This window comes from Pseudophryne corroboree, chromosome 1 (assembly GCF_028390025.1).
Source record: "Pseudophryne corroboree isolate aPseCor3 chromosome 1, aPseCor3.hap2, whole genome shotgun sequence".
Taxonomy (NCBI): domain Eukaryota; kingdom Metazoa; phylum Chordata; class Amphibia; order Anura; family Myobatrachidae; genus Pseudophryne; species Pseudophryne corroboree.
This window is the reverse complement of record NC_086444.1, coordinates 1,046,369,428-1,046,381,686: the sequence shown is the minus strand read 5'-3', so window position 1 is coordinate 1,046,381,686 and position 12,259 is coordinate 1,046,369,428. Positions and strand designations below refer to the sequence as shown.

Sequence of the window (12,259 nt, the reverse complement as noted above, 5' to 3'; positions counted from 1 at the left end):
GCAATTTCTGTCGGAGAGGGCTAATACTCGACGCCGGTATTTGCACAGTAGGAGAGCCCTGATTTTGGGCAGCATTACGTCTACCCTGAGATTTACCAGCTCAAGTAATCGTTCGTTGTGGGCCAGAGACCGCAGGCATGGACAAGCTTTCTGGGCGACCGTGGAAGCTTATCAGCCAGAGGAGTGGATGGCACACTTTCGGATGTCGCGTAGTACCTTTTACTACCTGCTGGAACTTTTCACTCTAGCACTCATCAGGGGAAATACAAACTACCGCAAGACCATCGAGACATGCAGGAGACTGGCGATTGTGTTGTGGTGGTATGCAACCCCGGGGGAATACCGCACCATCGCCTGCTTGTTCGGTGTTGGCATATCGACGGTGCGTGTGCTAGTGCGGGAAGTGACCCAGGCATTGCTGGATACCCTTTACCACCGCTTCATCTCCTTACCGCAAGGTGCCCGGCTAGATGACACCATCAAAGGTTTCCAGAAACGTAAATATCCCCAGTGTGCTGGAGCCATAGATGGGACCCACATACCCATTATTGCCCATTATCAGACAGCCGGCAACCCGTGTAAGAGCCAGGTAAAACCCAGGTAAATTCCTGGGTCGAATTCCCGGGAAATCAGTCCCGTGTTGACCCTTTCAGACAGAAAAAAATCCGGTTCGACCCTTCAGGAGCCGGGAAATTACCGGTTTCTTTTCGCTGTCTGAAAGGGGTATTAGAGTATAAGAGGGGTATGCAAGTAGGTCTGGGTTTTTTCCCGCCAATCCAAAATATGACTTTTCTCTATTTTTATGGCGAATGGAGATTCGCCCTATTCAATAGCTGGGACATTTTTTCACCTAGGCGAAAAATTCAGCAGGAGCGAAAAACATGTGGATTGGCGAATCCACGTTTTCTCACCTGCACTAGCCCGCGTTTTCGCCAATGCCTTTTCACTATAAAATAAAAAATAAAAGGTGAAAAGGCATTAGTGAAAATGCCTTGAATACAGGCGAAAACAGGACGTAACTGAATACATTGCATCACTCCCAATTGAGTGGACCCTAAAGTGGATTGTTAACATAGATCTATGTTTGTCTTAAAATTACCAGTCAACACTGCCTGATGGTTTAAGACCATGAGCCAGACATTTCAACATTTTAAACATAAAAACCAGTACAAATTAGAAAAGGGGTGTGGTCACGGGTAAATGGGGCGTGGCCATGCCCCATTTCCTATACTTTCAATGGAAGTTTGGAGAGCCAAAAATCGGTACAGACCATAAAAAAACAAAAAAGGTACTGTACCTGCTAAAAAGGTACAGTTGGAGGGTATGGACTTCTAGTGATCCAAATATTCCATTAATAGTTCTATTTCGACGCGGTGAGCAAGCCCATATCATTGGCCAATTATATGCTAACAACCTCTTATTATATTATATATTGTAATTTTACAGTAATGACTGTATAGTGCATCTGCACCCATTTCTCCCCCTCTATTTCATACATTGTAATATCCAAATATCATGTTTCTAGATGAGTCAAACACTGCAGGAATTCTTGCTTTAATAACCCATTGCTGGGCAAATGAGCAATCCACACATATGCCCTAAATACTGGAAAAATGTTAGATTTAGTATTTTCACTAAAAAACAAACACTTTTTAAATGATCAGGCCAGAGTGGTACAATAATAGTCTCAGTTGGGTATATTTAAAGAGCCGGCCATTATATATTACATTAAACCCCCCCACCACACACACACACACACACACACACACACACACACACACACACACACACACACACACACACACAGTTATAAATGCATACATCCTGCCTGTATGAGATCCAGCCTTCCTGTGTTATTGTTTGAAATCATGCTCCAGCATCCATCCAAAGCCTATCAGTCATATGGCCCTGCAAGGGCACTTTTCATGCACATGAGCCAAATAGAAAAAAAAAAAAAATCAGGCATCTGTTCTAGGAAACCACTTCATTTCTAAAGGATGAACAAGACTTTAACTGTATTTAACATGATCTGATATGCAGGGTAATTACAAAAAAAAAGTGCATCAAATATGATTATGTACAGCCCATAAAAGAGATAAGACCGGTTGCAATGTTACATTATAACTGTGCCATACAGCACTTGTTGTAAACTCCCAGTTACAGTCATCAAAAATGTTCTATTGCTAGACAGGATCGCATTAGGAAGCAATTCAGTTACTAGTGAATGACGTGACGTGCCAGAGAGAGACAAGTGGAATATCAGCACTTCATGGGTCCCAAAATGGCACTTTTCCGCTCACACCCCACAGAAGTACGCAGGAAAATGTGGGGTACTGTAATTCTCTGATGTACGCAGCTGCACATCATTACCGCACATCACTCGCAAATGAACTGCCTTCTGAAAGTGTTCTGTATTCAATAGGTACCCTACTCTGGACAAAATGTGGAGTCTATTGCTTAAATTGATCTATTTCAGGCATGTCCAAACTGCGGCCCTCCAGCTGTTGTGAAACTACATATCTCAGCATGTCTTGACACAGTTTTGCTGTCAGAGAATGCTAAAGCTGTGTCCGGGCATGCTGGGATGTGTAGTTTCTCAACAGCTGGAGGGCCGCAGTTTGGACATGCCTGATCTATTTGATCCTTACAGTGCAAAGGATATTGCCAATGAATGAGAAAGTCCCCTTACAACAACATTTTGCTGCACAAGGAGCAGTCAAGTATGGAAATTTTAATCTTGCATATTAATTAGCAAAAGCATTTCTCTGTGTGTGGGCAAACACGACCAATCTCAAATTGATCAGATTTATATTGGACATGAAAATAAAAGTGACCGGCCCCTAACCACAATCTGTATGTGTGTATCAGAAGAACATACTGTTTGGATTACAAATGATTCATTGGTTCTACCAGATCGTCATGAGACCAAATCTATTTTGTGCCACCAGCATACAGAAATACTCGGAGAGAACAGGGTAAACCCTGCTTACTGGTGTACAGGATAAACAATTAGTGGAATCAAATAAAATGTGGACAATATATTTTACACTAAGTAGCTCACAGTACATCAACTCATTAACAGATTTTCAAACTAAATAAAATAAATATTTTAAAGCCAACCAATGCTCTTTCTGTCCCAGGGCACCAAAATGTCTGGTCACAGCTCTGCCCATGCATTTCAGTTTTTTTTTTATTATAAAATCTGAAAAATTCATTCAAATTATTATTCCAAAATCTATACATCTAACCTACTACTACTAGTTATTAGGTTATTATTATTATTAGTTATTAGGCTACTGCACAATAATCTTGTCCTCTTTTTACAGCAGTTATTCCAGGGATGAGATAAATCGGTATCCGTTTGGATGGTCGACCATGGTAAGGTCAACCACTATTAGTAGACACTGACATGGTCGACACAGACATATGGTGGACACATGAAAATGGTCGACATGGCTTTTTAATAAAAAAAAACATAGATTTTTAACATTTTCATACTTAACCATCCACGTGGACTACGATTGGGAACTGTAACCTGTGCGGAGCGCAGCGAGCCATGCAAGGGGACACGGTACACTAATTGGGGTCCCTGGTCATGTTATGGAAAAAATGACACCAAAAACAGTTTAAAAATCCATGTCGACCATTTACATTTGTCGACTATTAGTTCATGTCGACCATGTCTATGTCAATCAATAGTGGTCGATCTAATGCAGGTATTCCCAACCTCGGTCCTCAAGGCATACTAACAGTCCAGGTTTTAGTTAAATCCAATGCTTGAGAACAGGTGACTTAATTAGTTCCACAGTTGTTTTGATTTAACCATCTGTGCTGAAGCCTGGATATCACTAAAGCCTTGACCGTTGGTGTGCCTTGAGGACCGAGGTTGGGAATGCCTGATCTAATGAATGTCGACTTTAATATGGTCGACCATTCATACCAAAACCAAGATAATCAGGATAATTCTAACTAGTGATGAGCGGGTTCGGTTTCTCGGAAACCGAACCCCCCCGAACTTCACCCATTTTACACGGGTCCGAGGCATACTCGGATTCTCCCGTATGGCTCGGGTAACCCGAGCGCGCCCGAACGTCATCATCCCGCTGTCTGATTCTCGCGAGATTCGGATTCTATATAAGCAGCCGCGCGTCGCCGCCATTTTCACTCGTGCATTGGAAATGTTAGGGAGAGGACGTGGCTGGCGTCCTCTCCGTTATTGTTGAACTTGATTGTGCTGTGCACTATTGCTTAATTGTGGGGAAGGCTGGGGAGCAGCTGTATATAGGAAGAGTACAGTGCAGAGTTTTGCTGATCAGTGACCACCAGTTATCCGTTCTCTGCCTGAAAAAAACGCTCCATATCTGTGCTCACAGTGTGCTGCATATATCTGTGCTCACACTGCTTAATTGTGGGGACTGGGGAGCAGCTGTATTATATAGCAGGAGTACAGTGCAGAGTTTTGCTGACAGTGACCACCAGTATACGTTGTCTGCCTGAAAAACACTCCATATCTGTGCTCAGTGTGCTGCTTTATTGTGGGGACTGGGGACCACCAGTATAATATTATATAGGAGGAGTACAGTGCAGAGTTTTGCTGACCAGTGACCACCAGTATATAATATATAGCATTACGGTACAGTAGGCCACTGCTGTACCTACCTCTGTGTCGTCATTCATTAAGTATACTATCCATCTACATTCTATACCTGTGGTGCATTTTAGTTTTGCAGTTTGCTGACCCAGTGACCACCAGTATACTATATATAAAAGTACGGAAGGCCACTGCTGTACCTACCTCTGTGTCGTCATTCATTAAATATACTATCCATCTACATTCTATACCTGTGGTGCATTTTAGTTTTGCAGTTTGCTGACACAGTGACCACCAGTATACTATATATAGAGGTACGGAAGGCCACTGCTGTACCTACCTCTGTGTCGTCATTCATTAAGTATACTATCCATCTACATTCTATACCTGTGGTGCATTTTAGTTTTGCAGTTTGCTGACACAGTGACCACCAGTATACTATATACAGCAGTACGGTACGGAAGGCCACTGCTGTACCTACCTCTGTGTCGTCATTCATTAAGTATACTAGCCATCTACATTCTATACCTGTGGTGCATTTTAGTTTTGCAGTTTGCTGACACAGTGACCACCAGTATACTATATATAGCAGTACGGTACGGAAGGCCACTGCTGTACCTACCTCTGTGTCGTCATTCATTAAGTATACTATCCATCTACATTCTATACATGTGGTGCATTTTAGTTTTGCAGTTTGCTGACACAGTGACCACCAGTATACTATATATAGCAGTACGGAAGGCCACTGCTGTACCTACCTCTGTGTCGTCATTCATTAAGTATACTATCCATCTACATTCTATACCTGTGGTGCGCCTCTTTTTTTCTTTGCATCATGTGCTGTTTGGGGACAATTTTTTTGAAGTGCCATCCTGCCCGACACTGCAGTGCCACTCCTAGATGGGCCAGGTGTTTGTGTGGGCCACTTGTGTCGCTTAGCTTAGTCACACAGCGACCTTGGTGCGCCTCTTTTTTTCTTTGCATCATGTGCTGTTTGGGGACTACTTTTTTTGAAGTGCCATCCTGCCTGACACTGCAGTGCCACTCCTAGATGGGCCAGGTGTTTGTGTCGGCCACTTGTGTCGCTTAGCTTAGCCATCCAGCGACCTCGGTGCAAATTTTAGGACTAAAAATAATATTGTGAGGTGTTCAGAATAGACTGGAAATGAGTGGAAATTATGGTTATTGAGGTTAATAAAACTATGGGATCAAAATGACCCCCAAATTCTATGATTTAAGCTGTTTTTTAGGTTTTTTTGTAAAAAACACCCGAATCCAAAACACACCCGAATCCGACAAAAAAATTTCGGTGAGGTTTTGCCAAAACGCGTCCGAATCCAAAACACGGCCGCGGAACCGAATCCAAAACCCGAAAAATGTCCGGTGCACATCACTAATTCTAACATGATTACTAAGGTGCAATTTCTATAGTAAGCTTTTAGAGGGGCTATTACCAATAGCTTGTGAAAGATTGGCTAATACCAGCTCTCTACTTACCCTGACAATCACAGTACTAGTCTCTCATGGAATAAATATCTGCTCTCTAAATAAACATAGGCAGCCCTGTAACATGGCACCAATCCTCCTTAATGCTGGATCCTGAATCAGTTTCTCACTGAATGGCGGCAATAAACATTAGCCTTACCCAAACCACCTATTCCCGCTGTACAAATCCCACAGTGATTCTAGATAAACACACCTTACTGCACGTATTACCTTCAAGCTCTATAATTTGTAACGTCTTGTATTGTTTGTTGCTACTTGATGTAACCATGCTCTGATTTCAGATCATTTCTGCTCCACTACACGTCTGTAAAAACATCACAACATTTTCCAGCAGATTGAAAGCTGCAGCTGAATCCACCTGGTCTGTAATTAAAGGCTACACAAATGCTATTTTTATCTGCATAGATTTTATAGCGGATATTTTACAATCACCTAGGAACCCAGACTGACTGAATCCTTTTCTATGGATCAGGAAATTTGACTCACAATTTAGTTATTTTTTATGGATTGTGAAGTCTGAGTCACTAGAAGATCAGATCCAGTGACTCAATACTACAAATGTGTGAGGGTGAAAGAAAGAACATAAGGAAGGATAGAAAATTAATAAATCCTCTTATTATTTCCTCACAGCCTGATTTATCAGCTTATTGGGGGTATTTATCAAAGCCTGGAGAGAGATAAAATTGTGAAAGATAAAGTACCAACCAATCCGCTACCAACCAATCCGCTCCTAATTGTCATTTTTCAAACTCAGCCTGTAAAATGTAAGGCAGAAGTGGATTGGCTGGTACTTTATCTCTCTCGAGCTTTGATAAATACCCCCCTATGTGAGATATGAACACACACACATCTATTGATAAGACTTGCATCAGAGATCCAACAAGACAGGGCTCTTACACACTAGCTGTTGTAGAAAATTAATACGCTTCCAAATAAACCTTCTTGATTCAGTTAAAGATAACATATTAATAAGAAAATCAATGCATAGCAAATCCAATTATTCACCCATAATTGCCAAACAGGTCATCTGGATTACCAGCCCCCATCGCTCTCAGGTTACTCAATGTATTGAAATCTTTTTATTCAAATCGATCACCATATATGAAAGACGAATGAACCGCTAGTATTACTACACTGTCAGTGTACAGTAGATAATCTCCAGTGCACTAAAACTGAAAACACAACCGCGTAATCAAGTGAAATAGACTAAGCTACGTATATAATATTTTTTTTTTTTTACTACAGCATTATACCAGGAAAACCTATAAATCAAATAAACTATGAAAAATACAATACTGTAGATCCCATTAATATAATCTATATACACACACTCCACATATGCAGCTACGTACCAGGCACCTATATATAAACAGCCGCACACCTAAGCAAGTGTGTCTCAGCTATCAGCTGGAGCAGTAAACAAGATGTCACCTGCTATTAGTAGAACACAGCACTGATCGCAGGACACGGAGACAGCACTAACCTGCATGAAAGATAACTGTGCTTTTTCCGTACCCAGTAGGGAGCCGCAGATTCCGGAGCAGTCCGCTTGCTGTCAGCCGCACACGCATATTGGATAAGGAGAAATTGGGAGACCATAACATGTCTTCAGAAAATGTGGAGGAAAATCCTGCAAGAAACTGCCTCCATGTACTACCACGCTATATTTTTAGCTCACCACCAATGATCCAGGGCCAAGCAGCAGAAGCAATACAGGAAAAAGCAATTCAAAAAGGCAGCTCATTCCATCACCTTGGCTGCCAGGCGGGCACATAACAAATCCCAGAAAGCAGAAATCCACTATGCAAATCTGTCCGGCAGCACTCCCCCCCAACCAGATGTTGCAGAAACAAAGCGTGCCCTGAGAATAAGACCTCCTCCCAGTGCCTGTGAAGAAAGGCAGCCACTGAATTACATCACACCATGTCCATGCATAACAATCTATTATGCAGGGTGAAAGCCGTTTAACCCTTCTTGCTGCTTTATAATGCTCAGTTTATAAATGATTATAAATACAGTGTGACCATAATAGACCGGCTCCTGTGCAGGGACGTTGTTCCTATAGGTACATATATAGCTGTAGAGATAGGAATCATGCAGCACCAAGACAACAGTAGTAAGGTAACAAGTGAATGTGTAAGCAGCCTGTGATTACCCAGCAGCCGCAGAGCTAGTGGGAAAAGGAGAAAAAAAAAAGCCAGTCTTATTCTCAGCACAGCTCAGAGGTGTTCAGTGATGTGATTAAAGGGAAGAAGGTGGGAGGTGATGATAGAACGGCACAGCATCCAATCTACAAACGTCCATCGCTCATCCAGACAGGCTGCGACAATGACTGGAGTAATTCTGCAGGCTGCCTTAATTGTATTCTTCACAGCAGAATCGGAGGAAGCCAGAACAAAATGGTGGCAATGCTTCCCATGGGACATTTCCTCTTACATATGCATGGGGATGCTGGCATCTCCCACTCATTTAAACAGGATAACAATCCTCTTAGTGAAACATTCCATATTCATTAATTATTAAGAAAACGTGGCAATAAGGGAATTCTTCTTTAACCAGCTTCCAAGCAGGATATGTTTATTTCTATGCTGGTTTTTGGGAATAAAACATGTCACAGATTTTTCTGCATAACAAAGACCAGTGTATGGTGTGCCCACATAGGTTCCCAAGACAGGTCATAACACTATAAAGTGCTAATTGTTCCTATTGTGCTTTATGAAGTAAATATTAAATATAGGGAATTACAACGGGAACAGAATTGCTAAGGTTTTATTGGGAATGCCCACACATCAGCTTAGTGCAATAACGCGGTTACATTCATTCTCTACACATAAGTGAAATATTTGTGAACATTACTGTATGCACTAAAACGAGTGAATAACAAAAAGGCTGACGTTGCCAGTCAATTTACATCAAGTTCTAAGTCTTCTAAACGCATGTATTACACAAGTGAACTGTTCCATGCCAAAAACCTGAAAAAGGTTTAAAAAAAAACAACTACAAAATCTGTTTGGTTCATTCAGCCGCTCAAGACAGAAATAATCCCATTTATTGTACAGTTGCCGGCTGGGGTGTATTCATACAGATACAAAGCGGTGTGAAATAACAATAGTAGACCATGTAACACAATAATTGAAGCATGCTTGGCCACACGTGAATGCCAGGATGTGTTTTCCACTTTCAAACCGGATTTACTACAGTATTTAAGGAGTACACACCCTGTCACAGAATAATACCCTGACAACAATCCTCAGGATAAACAAAACAGGCATGTGAGGTAAATGCCGTGAGATTCACTCCACTGCAACTATAACACCACAATAGGCACCAAAATGGGGGATCTTTACAGCTAACTAGAGGATCAGCTCAGAGATCATACATATATTACTGAATGAAAATAAACCAATAAGACCATTGTGTCTTCTGCAGCATACAAGGTTGCTCACATGGCTGTCTAATGATTGCTCAGTCTGAAAATATGGCTGTGGAATGGAAAGGTCAGCACACTGCAGCATGCAGTGAGCAACATCAGCTTAGCCAGAAAGTACCTGACTTGTAAGGAAAGTTATTTACCTTCCTCTATATTCAGCGGGTTACACCCAATCACTGGACCCCACAGCTAAAACTGGAAGTGCCCACAGATAACTGCGGTTACAATTAAAGTATTTTTCAGTTTTAGGCATTATACTGATCGCTGAAGTGTTTTACTAACATAGATAACAATAGTAACAGTCATGTGAACAGGTATGATACCAGAAACTCCTGTACTAGTGCTACCATACCCAACATACTACACCCCCCACTACACAGATAACACCTGCTTACAGAACACATCTTATACTATCCACATGCATTTACTGTGGGGTAAACACATTGTAGGAGCCTAAATATACAGTAGCTCTGTGCGTATTAGATGCTCTTGTAACACTGGTATGTCAGGTGTGTTTGTTTTTTTTTTTTTTTTTACTGCTAATACACATAGGATATGATTTAGTGTAGGGCGTCTACGGGGTTACCGTTACATTGGTACAGGGCAGCTATGGGGTTACCGTTACATTGGTACAGGGCAGCTACGGGGTAACCGTTACATTGGTACAGGGCAGCTACGGGGTTACCTTTACATTAGTACAGGGCAGCTACGGGGTTACCTTTACATTAGTACAGGGCAGCTACGGGGTTACCGTTACATTAGTATAGGGCAGATCTGGGGTTACCGTTACATTAGTACAGGGCAGCTACGGGGTTACCGTTACATTAGTACAGGGCAGCTACGGGGTTACCGTTACATTAGTACAGGGCAGCTACGGGGTTACCGTTACATTAGTACAGGGCAGCTACGGGGTTACCATTACATTAGTACAGGGCAGCTACGGGGTTACCGTTACATTAGTATAGGGCAGATCTGGGGTTACTGTTAGGGCAGATACAGGGCTACTGTTGCAATGGGTGCAAAAGTCCATATTCAGAGATTTTGTAATAGTCTGAGAAAAATAATAGAACGTTGTGCAAAGCAATGTGCACAGGAGACACTTCATAAAGACAGGCTATTAAAGGATCACATTTATAAATGTATTCTCTGAGTATTCGGGTGTTGGCTGACAATTATATGAAGCGATAGTTACCTCCACAATGAGGGAAAAAATCCAACTTGTGAAAACATGAATACCTAAGCTCCCACTCTGCATAGAGCTTCAGTACAAAAAGGTTACTATTCATTACCTGGCAGTGCCCTATATTATCACATCTAAAGTGGCAGGAGCCCTTACAATGATGAAATGTAACCTATACACCGGCCACCCCCATTTGTAACTAACAAATTATAAATATCAACCTTACTGTAACAAGCATTCGTAACCTGTTATATTTTCATGCTATTATTAACTAAAATCTGTCTCAAAAGATATAGTCATTATATACATTGGGCATAGGAAACTTGTGGCACTACACATTCCAGTGGGAGGCAATTTGCTGGCTGTTTTCATCCCAACGGTCAGGATACAGACGCTGGAAGCTCGACAGCCAGCTATGCCACCAGCAGGAATACCGGCTCACAGGGTCCACAACACTCAGAGTGGGAATAGATCCTGTAGTGAGTGAAGCAGGCCACCCTGCCCACAGCGTGGCGAGCCTGCAAGGGGACTTGTACCGCTCACCCCGCTGCCGGCATTCTGGCGGGTGCCGCTGTCGGGTGACTGACAGCCGGCATCCCGTCCGCCAGGAATACATATTTATTCCCATTCCAGCATGCCTGCCACACTTTTGCTGTTAGACCATGCTAAAACTGTTAACGCATACAGGGATGTGTAGTGCCACAGGCTGCCAAAACATGATATGGGTGTAGTATGTTTCCACGGTGCCTGGGATCCTGGCGCCCAGCATACCGACCGCTGGAATGCCGGCAGCTGGGCAAGCGCAAAAAACCCTTTCGGGCTTGCTGCGCTTGCCACAGGTGTGCATAATTGCTGTCAAAGGTGCATCTACAATGTATTGAGCAAAGACTTGAGTACTTATGTACATGTGATTTCTTAAAAGTTTTTTTTTTTTAATTTGCGAATACCTGTATCTCAAAAAAACGTTATTCACGTTATAGGGTATTGTGTGTAGAATTTTGAGAGAAAAAAAATTAATGTATTCCAGTGTGGAATAAGGCTGTAACATAACAAAATGTGGAAAAAGTGAAGCGCTGTGACATACATACATACACACACACACACACACACACACACACACACACACATACATATAACCACATACACAAACAAAGAGAAAAAAAGCAGTCTGTTGTCCACACTGCTCTGTTAGATGCTTAACATCAAATATAATGGCACATTTAGTTGCTAAAGGATGATAGTGCAACAAAAATACCCCTACGTTCCCAACATAGGCCTATGGCACTTGAAATGCACAGGGGCAGGCGTGAAAAAAGCCTAGGCGCGCTCAGCTTGACAGGGGCAGCGGCGGTTTTGGGGGGCGGGGCACCTGACTGATCAACCGTTGGGCAAGTCCCGTGCCTTCTCTCCTGGGCCAGCTTGAGGTGCCTGCCGCATGGTAGGGTTTTTTATTTAATTTTTTTTTAAAGGGGGCATGGTCACAAGGGTCCATGATTATGACACATCCTCAACTTTGCATGGGCATGGGTGGTCTGTGTGTGGCTCTGCCTGC

The 12,259-nt window shown here is 42.4% G+C and overlaps 1 protein-coding gene across 5 annotated transcripts in view; it reads right to left on the bottom strand.

Moving 5' to 3' along the window:
* MTUS1 (microtubule associated scaffold protein 1) overlaps nt 1-12,259 on the bottom strand; it is a 460,214-nt gene that overhangs the window by 96,929 nt on the left and 351,026 nt on the right. Inside the window, exon 1 of one of the 5 annotated variants that reach the window (XM_063920831.1) lies at nt 7,581-8,407. The exons of 3 other annotated variants lie outside the window; for them this stretch is intronic. In XM_063920831.1, coding sequence (XP_063776901.1) covers nt 7,581-7,701 — 121 coding nt within the window. In that variant the 5' untranslated portion in view covers nt 7,702-8,407. Of the gene's footprint in view, nt 1-7,580; nt 8,408-12,259 lie in introns of those variants that run through there. One more of the 5 variants, XM_063920832.1, reaches the window with a different exon arrangement.